The sequence below is a fragment of the Rana temporaria genome, chromosome 11 (genome assembly GCF_905171775.1).
Source record: "Rana temporaria chromosome 11, aRanTem1.1, whole genome shotgun sequence".
NCBI lineage: Eukaryota > Metazoa > Chordata > Amphibia > Anura > Ranidae > Rana > Rana temporaria.
Window position 1 is genome coordinate 746,367 of NC_053499.1, and position 15,756 is coordinate 762,122.

General features: G+C 39.8%; 1 protein-coding gene across 1 annotated transcript in view; it reads right to left on the minus strand.

The window, feature by feature from the left end:
- The window catches only part of SOX6 (SRY-box transcription factor 6), a 326,771-nt gene that overhangs the window by 138,054 nt on the left and 172,961 nt on the right, over positions 1-15,756 (minus strand). The window contains exon 5 of the mRNA XM_040328672.1: positions 7,296-7,385. Within this exon, the coding sequence (XP_040184606.1) occupies positions 7,296-7,385 (90 nt within the window). The remainder of the gene's footprint in view (positions 1-7,295; positions 7,386-15,756) is intronic.

Here is a 15,756-nt window from a genome sequence, read left to right on the forward strand (position 1 = left end):
ACCAGGACCCTTCCCTGGAGACCCCTGAACGCACTTGTCTTGGGGTTCACATACTTTTACATATATAGGGGACCTCACTTGTATAGAAGTTGGATCCTCTGCCCCCCCATCTATGGTCACCCTAAAACAGAAGGAAGACGATGGAGTTTGGTTGAGTGGCATCTGGCAGTGATGATGTATATAGAAGTGAGATATAGGAGACAGTGCTGAGATATGATTGACAGCTCTATACATCAGAAGAGACGGCGGCACCATCACCCCCCCCCCCCCCCCCCACCCCCACACCCCCCACACATCTCACTCCTGCTGGGAATGTGATAATCTATACATAACGCTGGCGCGTCTCCACCACAAATCAAAAGGAGCAACGCAGATGTCGCCATTAGACAAACACCTCATCATCGCAGTCCCGACAATGGCAGCCGGGTGGCCGGGGGTCGCCGAGATCCGATTGGACGAGGTTGTGGGACCACCCTCTTCATTTTTGTTAGAAAGCGATCGGAAAGGGTCACACGGAGTATGAACTATTAAAGTAGAAGTCAATCCCAATTGGATGACGATTATTTTTCATTCTTGACATATTTCCCCTTTTTTCCCCCTTTGTCCCCTTTCCGTGCTCCTGGTCTCCTGCAATCTCTTTGCAGCCACTTCCTGACCACACGTTCTCCGGTGATGGCCGAAAATCATTTCTCAGGACCTGTTTCAGGAGGAGTGTCCCCTTTAAGCAGTGTTGGAATTTGGGGTGAGAGAGGGCGGAGCAACGCACGGACAGACCGCCAGTCACACAGCGACACAATAGCGGCACAGTTCCTCCGCGGCTCGGCACCACCGGAAAGGATTTTACTGATGTTGTTCTTGTGGCTCAATAAACTGAAATCTGCGGAATCCGTCCGCCCCGATCCGAGCGAATTCCACGGGAAACGGAAAAAAATAAAAAACGTATTTCAGGTCACCAAGTGCCGTCCGGATATAAAATCTTCTACTGTCCTAATAGGGCGCAGTAAAACCTTGGTTTGAGAGTAACTTGGTTTGAGAGCGTTTTGCAAGACAACCAAAATGTTTTCATAAATTTTGGACTTGATATACAAGCGATGTCTTGATATACAAGCGTTGTCTTGATATACAAGCGATGTCTTGATATACAAGCGATGCCTTGATATACAAGCGATGTCTCGATATACAAGCGATGTCTCGATATACAAGCGATGTCTTGATATACAAGCGATGTCTTGATATACAAGCGATGTCTTGATATACAAGCGATGCCTTGATATAAGAGCAGCGTCATGTCACAACTGAGTATAAAAGAGAAGAGAGGCTCCTCCTCTAAGTGTAGCAATATGGTTACATGTAATGAAGGGACAACATTTAGCAACTTATTGCTACACTTAGAGGAGCCTCTCTTCTCTTTTATACTCTGGAGCCCCTGCTGGATATTCCTTCTAATCCTCTTGTGGAGGCTTCCATTGGTGGATGTTTTATGGTCACACAACCAATCACATCGCTAGAATATTTTTATATGGACTCTAAACTGAAGGACTTATAAATAAATGGTTGTGGAACGAATCATCTGAGTTTCCATTATTTCTTATGGGGAAATTCACTTTGATATACAAGTGCTTTGGATTACAAGCATGTTTCTGGAATGAATTATGTTATTCCACTATCATACTAGAATTATTATCCAGTGTACAAAACAGCAACATTATAAAAATGGAAAATAATGTATCTTCAGAATTTCTGATATCAGGATATAGAGAGATATGATATAGAGAGATATGATATAGATATGATATAGACAGATATGATATAGAGAGATATGATATACATAGAGATGAGATGATATAGATAGATATGATATAGATATAGACAGATATGATATAGAGAGATACAGATATGATATAGATATGGTATATATCTCTATATATTGGTAGAAGGGGTGGGCGTTGTCCCTCGGCACTCAAGAGGAATATAGAAGTGATTATAGGCTATGATCTACAGTAGATATATATAGATATGATATAGATAGGATATAGATAGGATATAGGATAAAATATAGAATGTAGAATATAGATAGGATAGGATATAGGAAATAGATAGGAAATAGATAGGATATAGGAAATATATAGATAGGATATAGATAGGATATAGGATATATATAGGATATATGATATAGATAGGATATAGATAGGATATAGATAGGAGATAGGATATAGGATATAGATAGGATATAGGATATATGATATAGATAGGATATAGGAAATATATAGATAGGATATAGATATGATATAGATAGGATATAGGAAGGATATAGATAGGATATAGGAAATATATAGATAGGATATAGGAAATATATAGATAGGATATAGGAAATATATAGATAGGATATAGGAAATATATAGATAGGATATAGATAGGATATAGAATATAGATATGATATAGATATTAAATAGATAGGAAATAGGATATAGATATGATATAGATAGGATATAGATATGATATGAATATATACAGAGATATGATATAGATATGGTATATAGCTCTCTATATACTGGTAGAAGGGGTGGGCGGTGTCCCTCGGCACTCAAGAGATATTAAAGAGGAATATAAAAGTGATTATAGGATATGATATACATAGAGATGAGATGATATAGATATATACAGTAGATATGATATAGAGAGATATGATATGATATATACAGATATGATATACATAGAGATGAGATAATATAGATATATACAGATATGATATAGATATAGAGAGATATGATATAGAGAGATATGATATAGATATATACAGATATATAGAGATATGATATAGATATATATACAGATAATGATATACATAGAGATGAGATGATACAGATATAGAGAGATATGATATAGAGAGATATGATAGAGAGATATGATATAGAGAGATATGATATAGATATGGTATACTGGTATATACTGGTAGAAGGGGGGGGGGCGGTGCCCCTCGGCACTCATTATATATTAAAGAGGAATATAGAAGTGATTATAAAATATGATATACATAGAGATGAGATGATATAGAGAGATATGATATAGATATGGAGAGATATGATATAGATATGATATACATAGAGATGAGATGATATAGATATAGAGATATGATATAGATATAGAGAGATATGATATAGAGAGATATGATATAGAGAGATATGATATAGAGAGATATGATATAGATATAGAGAGATATGATATAGATATGATATAGAGAGATATGATATAGATATGATATACATAGAGATGAGATGATATAGATATAGAGAGATATGATATAGATATAGAGAGATATGATATAGAGAGATATGATATAGAGAGATATGATATAGATATGATATAGAGAGATATGATATAGATATGATATACATAGAGATGAGATGAGACGATATAGATATGGAGAGATATGATATAGATATATCCAGATATGATATAGATAGATATGATATAGATAGATATGATATAGATATAGATATAGATAGATATGATATAGAGAGGTATGATATAGATATGGTATATATATATCTCTCTATATACTGGTAGAAGGGGCGGGCGGTGCCCCTCGGCGGCGCTCATGCGATATTAATAAGGAATACAGAAGTGACTATCATGGCTGTCAGCAGGATTTGCATGCCGGAGTGCTCGTATGACAGACGGAAATCATCAACAATACTGAAGATAACGACATTATTTTTTATGCTAATTACAGCTGCAGCTAATTTGCATGCTAATTTCCAGTACAAAACCCTCTTTAAGCCGGAGTGCGGCATCGCCAGCTGCACGAGAGTCAAAGGCCTTCGTACAGTCTCCGAAAAAGACAATTTCCCTCCGCGCATCAATCAGCGCATTCGCACGTCCCAGAAAGTGGCGCCGTGACTCGGAGCCCCAGCTGGGGTTTCGGGGCCCTTGATGGAAATATCGGCTTTTTTGTGGAACAATGGAGAACATTGAGATGTCACGTGGCGAAGGGGGGGGGGGGGTAGGAATCGCGTCCACGGACGCCCTGCGCCGGATTCTGCTGATTAAGCACAAACCTGAGCCGAACGTTCCCATTTCTTTTCTCTCTGGGCGGCGATCGGGTTTCCGCACTCCCTATTCGCCCTTTAAGGGCCAACTCCACCCAGAATTTCCAAGCTGGTGTTTACATTTTGGAGGGACCTTACAGTGGATCGGAAATGTCTCCGGAACACACGGCGGGACGTGAGGCCGGCACAGCGGTATAGACTTCCTGCCCTGTACATAAGACATGCGCAGGCTCTATAGGTATCCATATGCAGATAACCCTCCGTTCTGATCCAAAGAACAGGAGATTTATGTTCAGGGATTCTGGAAGTCCTGAAATTTATCACACCCAAAAATAAAATGATCATTCCAAAACGTCAAACCCAACCTAACCTCCTAATCCCCCAACCTTCCATTGGCTCCCATGAACTAGGACTGCCATAAAACGGCCACATTGTCCGGTGAGATCAGCAATCACAGGATGTCCTGTACAGGCGCAGAGCCCCCCCCCCCCCCCCAACAGGTCTCTGTAGTGAACTGGGGAACTCCGGGGATTCCCCTCTTGAGGAAATCATGTGACCTGCATTGTGACATCATCCTCGGGGGTTCCCAGGGTGGAGATTCATTGAGATTCATATTCAGGGGCTTATTCTTGGGGAAAAATTGTGCATTTTCCTGCCCCGCACAAAAATTCACGCAGGTTCTCAATGACGGGCCATCCCAAAAAAAACGCATGCGCATTCATGCCGGCCAAAGCGCAGAGAACTGCAATACCCCGGTGTGGAACAATTAAAAAAATTATGCCGACATCTTTTTGAGCGCCTCATGCGCATAGAGCAGCCGATTTAAATGAATTGGGAGACTCTGAAACGTGACGCGCGAGATGATGTAGGAACGCACAAATACGTAAGAGTGCGCGGACACCTCCCCCGCGGTGTGAGCGAACACTCACAGGGAATTATCTCTTTGTGAACGGCATTTTAAAATAATCTTAGTGAATGTGGTGAAGTTGTGTTACTTCAATCGTCCAATCAGGTGAGCACAAAATATCGCTCTTTTTTTATTTTGCAGGTGATTGGATGGTTTCACCCCTTTGAAAGTGAATATTATCTACTCCTTCAGTAAATCAGAGTCACTGCATCTCCTGTGCTGGCTGTACACAGCGACCAATCACTATTCACATTGTTACATAAAGTTACAAAGAGTCACATCCAGTTCTATAGGAAAGGTTGAAGAGTCACAGGCCCACCCAGAGGCCCCCATACAGTACATGTGTTCTCTTTCCTCCAATCAGCAGCCGGAGCCTCGGGCAGACTTATTGGGGTGACAATAACCAATTATCAATAACTTATTATATCTGAAGTCCATAGAGGGAAATGTGAGGACCAGAAACATCAAAACACAAAAACATGATGTAATACCTGCCAGGAGGGGGCGCCCTTCATTCTACTGATCCCCTCCCCCATTCTATTGCCTGGTGAATGGGTGCAATGTACATCCCCAGCCCTGCAGAACATCACACCTGCTCCACATTCCCCACATTGCTGCAAATTATCCGAGCGGAGAGATGTCAGGACACAAAACCAGGAAAATAAAATGAATGCTAGTCATAAAATAATGAGAACCTCCTCCCAGACATGGGTGACACCCTCACTCACCCCAGGCATGGGTGACCCCCTCATTTCCCCCCAGGCATGGGTGACCCCTCACTCCCCCCCCCAGGCATGGGTGACCCCTCACTCCCCCCCCAGGCATGGATGACCCCTCACTCCCCCCCCCAGGCATGGATGACCCCTCACTCCCCCCCCAGGCATGGGTGACCCCTCACTCCCCCCCCCAGGCATGGGTGACCCCTCACTCCACCCCCCCAGGCATGGGTGACCCCTCACTCCCACCCCAGGCATGGGTGACCCCTCACCCCCCCCCCCCCCAGAAATGGGTTACCCCTCACTCCCTCCCATGCATGGGTGACCCCTCACTCCCCCCCCAGGCATGGGTGACACCCTCACTCCACCCAGACATGGGTGACCCCTTATTCCCCCCCCAGGCATGGGTGACACCCTCACTCCACCCAGACATGGGTGACCCCTTATTCCCCCCAGACATGGGTGACCCCTCACTCCCCCCAGACATGGGTGACACCCTCACTCACCCCAGGCATGGGTGACACCCTCACTCACCCCAGGCATGGGTGACCCCCTCATTTCCCCCCAGGCATGGGTGACCCCTCACTCCCCCCCCAGGCATGGGTGACCCCTCACTCCCCCCCCAGGCATGGATGACCCCTCACTCCCCCCCCAGGCATGGGTGACCCCTCACTCCCCCCCCCCCAGGCATGGGTGACCCCTCACTCCACCCCCCCAGGCATGGGTGACCCCTCACTCCCACCCCAGGCATGGGTGACCCTTCACCCCCCCCCCAGAAATGGGTTACCCCTCACTCCCTCCCATGCATGGGTGACCCCTCACTCCCCCCCCCCAGACATCGGTGACCCCCTCACTCCCCCTAGACATGGGCGACCCCCTCAATACCAATCACATAGAAACATTTCCTGTGGGGTAGAGCACTCATAATATTAACATACAGATTTCAGAAAAAATCTCATTCACTCTCTACTTCTGACCCCAATGCATTGTCACTGCCCTCCCTTACCCCTGACCATTGTCACTGCCCTCCCTTACCCCAGACCATTGTCACTGCCCTCCCTTACCCCTGACCATTGTCACTGCCCTCCCTTACCCCTGACCATTTTCAATGCCCCCCCTTACACCTGACCTGTGTCACTGCCCTCCCTTACCATTGTCACTGCCCTCCCTTACCCCAGACTATTGTCACTGCCCCCCCTACCCCTGACCATTTTCACTGCCCTCCCTTACCCCTGACCATTATAATTGCCTATACTAAAGACAATTGTCACTACCCTAGTTACCCCAGACCTCTGTCACTGCCCCCCCTTACCCCAGACCTCTGTCACTGCCCCCCCTTACCCCAGACCTCTGCCACTGCCCCCCCTTACCCCAGACCTCTGTCACTGCCCCCCCTTACCCCAGACCTCTGTCACTGCCCCCCCTTACCCCAGACCACTGTCTCACAGCTCCGCTTACCCCAGATCAATGTCACTGATCCCCTCTCTACCCAGACCATTACCTCCCTTACCCCAGACCATTGCCATTGCCCCCTCTGGCCAAGACCATTTTCACTGTCACTCTTTTCCCCCAGACCATTGCCACTGAACTGAAACGCGTGGATTACTGCCAGAGGGACTCTACCTTTAATCTCCCCTAGTAGTTCACTTGTGTTTAGTCGTTCCATTTTCTCTTTCCAGTCTTTAGAAAGAAGTTTCTCCATGCAGGAAGAATCTGAGAAAAATAAAAAAAAATAAAAACTTTATTAAAACAAAAGTGTAATCGCACATTATACTCGTCTGTCATGTAAAACACAAAAAAAAAAAAAAACGTTATTTAAACAAAAGTGTAATCGCACATTTCACTCGTCTGTCATGTAAAACACAAAAAAAATAAAAACTTTATTATAACAAAAGTGTAATCGCACATTATACTCGTCTGTCATGTAAAACGCAAAAAAAAAAAAAAAAAAACTTTATAAAAAAAAAAGTGTAATCGCAAATTATACTCGTCTGTCATGTAAAACGCAAAAAAAAAAAAAAAAACTTTATAAAAAAAAAAGTGTAATCGCACATTATACTCGTCTGTCATGTAAAATGCAAAAATAAAATAAAAACTTTATTATAACAAAAGTGTAATCGCACATTACACTCGCCTGTCATGTAAAACGCAAAAAAAATAAAAAATTACAAAAAATAGGCAAAGAGACAGGCGAGGAGCACATCCCTTTACCCGGAGCAGAAATTCCGGAAAATACCAGGCTGTCCAACTTTCCTTGGTCACCGCTCAGATTTCAGCCTCATAAACTCGTTTTTTTTCCCTCTAGTCATGTAGAAAAGGTATTAAAACAAAAACATCATTTATGTGGAGTAACCCAACCGCCGCGCTTGATGGGAAACCTTGTTTATTCGTTTCCACAGAGAAAACAGCGCAGAACTGAATGGAATCCAAAGAGCCATTGCGAAGAGCTCTGCGATTCCAGACTAAGCTCTTCCCCGGGCCGACCAATCAAATGTCATCCCGGACAAGCCCCCACGATTAATGCAAATCTCTAGTTACACGTCGTGGTGATTCGCGGCGACAACTTGACTTGTAGAAGAGCGATCCCTCGCCTAACCTCTCTTCATGCCGTAATGAACCGGGGGGGGGGGGGTTGCTACTTTATTATTGTTTGGCAAACACAAAGAATTATTTGGCTCCAATCAAAAGGTCGGAGCCGAGATTCGGGAACGCCGTTTGTAGCGGGACTCGGCTAGTTAAAGAAACGCGTTACGACCGCCTTGGCTTTAGGTTGCAGCTGACACATGTCGTAGTTTTCAGTCCTCCTGCTCATTATCCGCAGAGCAGGTTTCCCCTTCCCTAAGTCCGGGGGATAAAGTCACATTCTCTGGAAAGAGCCCAGGTAATCACCAGGCAATCACCGAGCATTAGGTCATGTCTACGGCTCACCGAGACGACCCCAATCCGAGCGGGCAAAATCCGCATCGGTCATACGCGCAGAAAATGCTTCATTAGCATATCTTACATCTCTAGGTCTTAATTAGAGACTTTGCAGCAGAAGGTGTACGGCTGGAAAAGTCTACACACCAAAAAAAAAAAAAAACACAGGAAATAAAGAACCACAAGACGCAAAGATGAGCGACGTTTCTCACTCTCGCACCAAAACAACGAGATTGGTGAAAATATTTAAACATTGGCTGTCATCAAGTTTTTTTTTATACAGAAAGAGGCTGTATATATTAATCACTGCTTCATTGGCCTTGCTGGAAAAAAAAAGTGATGATGTTTTCGGTTTTTAGGTTGCTATTTTTTTTATTTTTTTTAGGTTGACTTTTTATAGAAAAAAAAAATCTGAATTCATTTTCAGGAAATAAAGAACCACAATACGCAAAGACGAGCGACATTTCTCACTCTTACATCAAAACAAGAGACTGGTGAAAAATATTAAACATTGGCTGCCATTTTTTTTTTTTTATTATTATTTTATACAGAAAGAGGCTGTGGGCCAGATTCACGTACCGCGGCGTATCTTTGAGCGGGCGTAACTTATCCTATTTACGTTACGCCTCCGCAACTTAGACGGGCAAGTGCAGTATTCTCAAAGCACTTGCTCAGTAAGTTGTGGCGGCGTAGCGTAAATAGGCCGGCGTAAGCCCGCCTAATTCAAATGTGGATGATGAGGGGGGGCATTTTTTATTTAAATTACATGTGACCCTGCGTATTTGAAGTTTTTCACAAACGGCGCATGCACTGTTCGTGAAAGAATCCCAGTGCGCATGCTCGAAATTACGCCGCAAATCGTCTATGCTTTCGACGTGAACGTAAATGACGCCCAGCCCTATTCGCAAACGACTTACGCAAACGGCGTACAAATTTCAAAATTCGACGCGGGAACGACGTCCATACTTAACATTGGTACGCCGCATGTACGCCTCATATAGTAGGGGTAACTTTACGCCGGGAAAAGCCTAACGTAAATGGCGTATCTGTACTGCGTCGGCCGGCGTACGTTCGTGAATTTGCGTATCTAGCTGATTTACATATTTCTAGGCGTAAATCAGCGTACACGCCCCTAGCGGCCAGCGTAAATATGCAGTTAAGATCCGACGGCGTAAGAGACTTACACCGGTCGGATCTAATACAAATCTATGCGTAACTGATTCTAAGAATCAGGCGAATAGATACGACGGCTCAGACTCAGAGATACGACGGCGTATCTGGAAATACGCCGCCGTATCTCCTTTGAGAATCTGGGCCTGTATGTCTAATCACTGCTTCATTGGCCTTGCTGAAAAAAAATAAAAAAGTGATGATGTTTTAGGTTTTGAGGCTGCTATTTTATTTTATTTTTAAAAGTTGACTTCTTTTTATAAAAAAAAAATCTGAATTTATTTTCAGAAAATAAAGGAACCACAATACGCAAAGGCGAGCGTCATTTCTCACTCTTACACCAAAACAACGAGATTGGTGAAAAATGTTAAACATTGGCTGTCATCAAGTTTTTTTTTTTTCTATTTATTTATTTATTTTATACAGAAAGAGGCCGTATGACTAATCACTGCTTCATTGGCCTTGCTGAAAAAAAAAAAGTGATGACGCTTTAGGTTTTTTGGCTGCTATTTTTATTTTATTTTTGTCTTCTTTTTATAAAAAAAAAAAATCTGAATTTATTTTCAGGAAATAAAGAACCACAAGACACAAAGACGAGCGACATTTCTCACTCTTATGCCGCGTACACACCATCACTTTATGTGATGAAAAAAAAACGACGTTTTGAAAAACGTCAATTAAAATGACCGTGTGTGGGGGGAAAACGTCGTTTTATGTCTTGTGAAAAACGACAAAAAAAAATCGAAGCATGCTTCAATTTTTTGTGTCGTTTTTCAAAACGTCGTTTTTTTTTGTGTCAATTAAAATGATCGTGTGTGGGCAAAACGACATTTAAAACAAAGTTTTTTAACCCGCGCATGCTCAGAAGCTAGTTATGAAGCGAGCTTCAATGGAAAAGAGTGCTGAACGTAACCGCGCTTTGCTAGAGCATTTTTAAAAAACGATGGTGTGTAGGCAACGTCGTTTTTTAAATTGAAGTTTCAAAACATTGTTTTATTTCATGATTTAAAACATCGTTTTTTTTCATCCCATAAAGTGATGGTGTGTACGCGGCATTACACCAAAACCACGAGATTGGTGAAAATGTAAAAAAAGTTAACTTCTTTTTATAGCAAAGAAAATATCAGAATTATTTTTCTATATAAAAATTGCAATAAGAAAAAAAAAATAAGAAAAACAATGAAAAAAATGTATAATAACAATTAAAAAATTGGACAAGATAGGATGGACCAGAGGAAATCTCAAGGGCACCGCATCCCAATATATCCAAGAGCTGGGATTTCTTAGGTGCCAATAACTAAAATCATGATCAATAATGATTATTATTATTATTATTATTATTATTATTATTAATCACTGGCCTTGGTATGCGGTGCCCTTGAGATTTCCTCTGGCCATCCTATCTTGTCCAATTGTTTTATTATTATTGTTTATTATTCTTTTTCTTTTTCTCTTATTACAATTTTTATACAAAGAAATACATTTTCTTTGCTATAAAAAGAAGTCAACTTGTTTTAAAAAATAAACAATAGAGGCCTAAAAACCTAAAACAGCATTTGGAGAAAAAAAAAGTGATGCCGTTTTAGGTTTTTAGGCCTCTATTGTTTATTTTTTAAAACAAGTTGACTTCTTTTTATAGCAAAGAAAATGTATTTCTTTGTATAAAAATTGTAATAAAACGGAACAAGCCACGACGGTGACGTCATTCTACGCAAATCCCTATTCGCGAACGACTTACGCAAAATTCAAAAGGCGACGCGGGAACGACGGCCATACTTAACATTGGGTACGCCTCATAATAGCAGGGGTAACTATACGCCGTAAAAAGCCGAACGCAAACGACGTTAAAAAAAATGCGCCGGCCGGACGTACGTTCGTGGAACGCCGTAACAAGCTAATTTGCATACTCAACGCGGAATTCGACGGAAACGCCACCTAGCGGCCGCCGGAAAAATGTACCCAAGATCTGACGGCGTACTAAGACGTACGCCTGTCGGATCGATCCCAGATGCCGCCGTATCTTGTTTTGTAGATACCAAAACAAAGATACGACACGGGAAATTTGAAATTACGCGGCGCATCAAGAAATACGCCGGCGTAATTCTTTTGTGGATCTGCCCCTATAAGTTTATATAGAGTTACAGTTATTGTAATAATAATAATAATAATAATTATTATACAGGATTAAATAGTGCCAACAGTTTGTGCAGCGCTTTACAACCTGAGGGCAGACAGAACAGTTACAATAATATTAATTGTAATTAAAAAATAATACAGCTTGTGACATAGGCCAAGACTATACGTTTATATAGAGTTAGTTATTTTAATAATAATAATAATAATATTATTATAATACAGGATTTATATAGTGCCAGCAGTTTGCGCAGCGCTTTACAACCCAAGGGCAGACAGTACAGTTATAATATTAATAAATTGTAATAAAAAATAATACACCTTGTGACATATGCCAAGACTATACGTTTATATGAAGTTAGCTATTGTAATAATAATAATAATTATTATTATTATTATTAATATAATTATACAGGATTTATATAGCGCCAACAGTTTGTGCAGCGCTTTACAAGCCGAGGGCAGACAGTACAGTTATAATAGTAAAACAAATATATTAAAAATAATACACCTTGTGACTTACGCCAAGACTATACATTTATATAGTTACAGTTATTGTAACAATAATAATATTTATTATTATTTTTATTATTATAATACAGGTATTATATAGCGCCAGTAGTTTGCGCAGCGCTTTACAACCTGAGGGCAGACTGTACAGTTATAATAATATTAATAAATTGTAATTAAAAAATTATACACCTTGTGACATATGCCAAGACTATACGTTTATATAGAGTTACAGTTATTGTAATAATAATAATAATTATTATTATTATACAGGATTTTAATAGTGCCAACAGTTTGTGCAGCGCTTTACAAGCTGAGTGCAGACAGTTATAATAGTAAAAAAAATTATAAAAAATAATACACCTTGTGACTTACGCCAAGACTATACATTTATATAGTTGCATTTATTGTAACAATAATAATATTTATTATTATTATTATTATTATTATTATTATTATTATTATACAGGATCGTGGCAACAGTTTGTGCGGCGCTTTACAAGCGGAGTGCAGACAGTACAGTTATAATAATAAATTGTAATAAAAAATAATACAGCTTGTGACATACACCAAGACTATACATGTATATAGAGTTACAGTTAGTGTAATAATATTAATAATAATAATAGATGACTAAATAAAAATAATTTAGTTGGTGACATCTGCCAAAGCTGTGACTTTCTAAAGAAGTAAAATTATTGTAATGCAAAAAAAATAAATAAAATGGAATCCAGAGAATCAAGGATCAGCAGCAGCCATAGCAGAGCATAAAAATAAAATGAGTTATGAACTGCATCTACATTTCCCAACAACATAAAAAAGAAAAAAAAATGATATTAGCAGAAACAAGAAGTAATTATGTCGCCATCCTGGATCTCCAAACAGTTATTAGTTACAAAGTAAAAAAAAAAAAAAAAAAAGATAAATTTTTTTTAATTCACAAGCAGAGGAAGTAAAAAAAAATGATGCAATGAAACGAGGCGATGGAAAAGCGGCACGACATTCGTATCAAAGAGCGGCTTGGCCGTTATTCAAATGAGACAAACGTCACCTTGTTCTAAGGAAGGAGATGCGATCGCTCTCGCTAACTGCGGGCTCCGCGCGCCCGAGACGTCCTTTAGGGCTGCAGATTTCCTCGCCACTTACCGAGCCGCAGTCATTTTTTTAATTTTTTTTAACACTTCTGTTTTTGGCGTTTAAAAAAAAAAAAAAAAGGCAACGTTTTAAACGACGGCAGGCCAGCTTGGTGGATAGGTCTTTTTTTGCGCCCCGCTGCCGCGCGCTACGCCGTACAACTTGATTCCCCGCGTGCTCCGCCACTTGGCTGATTGCTGCTTTCAGATTTTCAAGGCCGTATTTGCAACCACAGAATCACTAAGTAGGTTGTAATTGCATTACATTTGCACAAGTTTTGCTGGAAAAGACAACACAGCTTGAAAATGTTTTTGGGTAATATTTGAGCAGAAAAGGCAATTTATTTACTAATTACATCTTTCAAGCGAGCGCGGAGAAATTAAGAAGCTGAAAGTTGCGACGGGAGGGTATCAAAATACTTGTTATGCAATAAAAACAAAGAATCTAATTTTAAACAATTAGGAGCATATATTATTTTTTTTATAGGCTCTGGCCCGATAACAGAAGATTCTTAATACAACCGCCAATTACTCGCGATAGAACACAATAATTTGTCCTGTAAAGGGATATCATCATCTAATGAGGCGTCTCGCCTTCCATTAAAACAATCCAGTCATCTGGTCGCAAATAAAAAGTATTGGCTGGAGGCGTTAAGTCACATGCTTGGAAATAAAAGCACTCATTATTTTCTTTTAATTTTTTTTTAATCTTTAATTATTTTAAATTTGCTGATTTTTTTTTTCCCCCATCAAATTCTAAAATGTAAAAAAATAAATAAAAAATAATCTAGAATTTCACATTTAAAAATGTACAAAAACAAATAAGATTTTTCACTCTAACGCAATACATTCCTGCAGCACAGAACTCGATTGTGAAAATATGTACAGTAAACAGATGCCATAGACAAGGTCTTCCTGCAGTAGCTCGCAAAAAAAAAAAAATACAAAAAAAAAAAAGAAAATCAAATAACTGTTTGCCAAAAAATTCTGCTAGATACATTTGTTTAATATTGTGCAATTAACAAAAAAAAAATTCCTAACTGTTGGGACATGCTATACTTTTAGAAGTAACATTATTTTACTCATTTTAATGTTAGGATTATTTTTTTTTATTTAAAAAGTATCAAAAAGTAACTGTTTACATATCAATTAATCTTTGTTTCTAAAAGTATAGCATGTCCCAACAGTTAGGAATTTTTTTATTATTTTTTTTTGTTAATTGCACAATATTAAATAAATGTATCTAGCAGAATTTGTAGGCAAACTGTTATTTGATTTTCTTTTTTTTTTCCCCATCAAATCCTAAAATGTAAAAAAATAAATAACAAATAATATAGAATTTCAGAAAAAAAAATTCACATTAAATAATATACAAATGTACAAAAAAAAAAAAGATTTTTCACTCTAACGCAATACTGTAGTAATGTTAGGATTATTTTTTTTTATTTAAAAAGTATCAAAAAGTAACTGTTTACATATCAATTAATCTTTGTTTCTAAAAGTATAGCATGTCCCAACAGTTAGGAATTTTTTTATTATTTTTTTTTGTTAATTGCACAATATTAAACAAATGTATCTAGCAGAATTTTTTGGCAAACTGTTATTTGATTTTCTTTTTTTTTTGTTGTATTTTTTCTTTTTTTTCTTTTTTTTTTTGCGAGCTTCTGCAGGAAGACCTCGTCTATGGCGTCTGTTTACTGTACATATTTTCACAATCGAGTTCTGTGCTGCAGGAATGCTTTTCCCTACATACGCCGGCTTGCCGAGTTTATCAGCAGCCTTAAAGGGGAAGGCGCACGCGCGCGCGCGCAGTTGGCAACACTCAAAGTTTTTTGTCATGAAGGTCCCAGCAGCAGCTCTGTAGGTTTGCAGAAGATCCTGCGCTGGCTCCATGACAAGGCGGCTAACTGCTGCCACAACTCACAAGTGGAAGCCGCTGTCAGTGACAGGATTTTGGCATTACTACAGGCCACAACTAGCAAGGACAGAATATATATATTTTTTTTTTAAATGTTAAAAAAAAAAAGAAAAAAAATCAGACGTAGGGGTTCACACTCCCTAAGGGGGGGGGGGGGGCTCAGGATTTCCCCAAACCAACAACAGGCTCTAGAAGGCCAAGAACATCCAATCCACTTACATCATTATATTCAAATCTGTCCTTAGTAAATTATTATCCTTTTATGACAATTTTATACAATATAAATATATCGCTGCCTTTG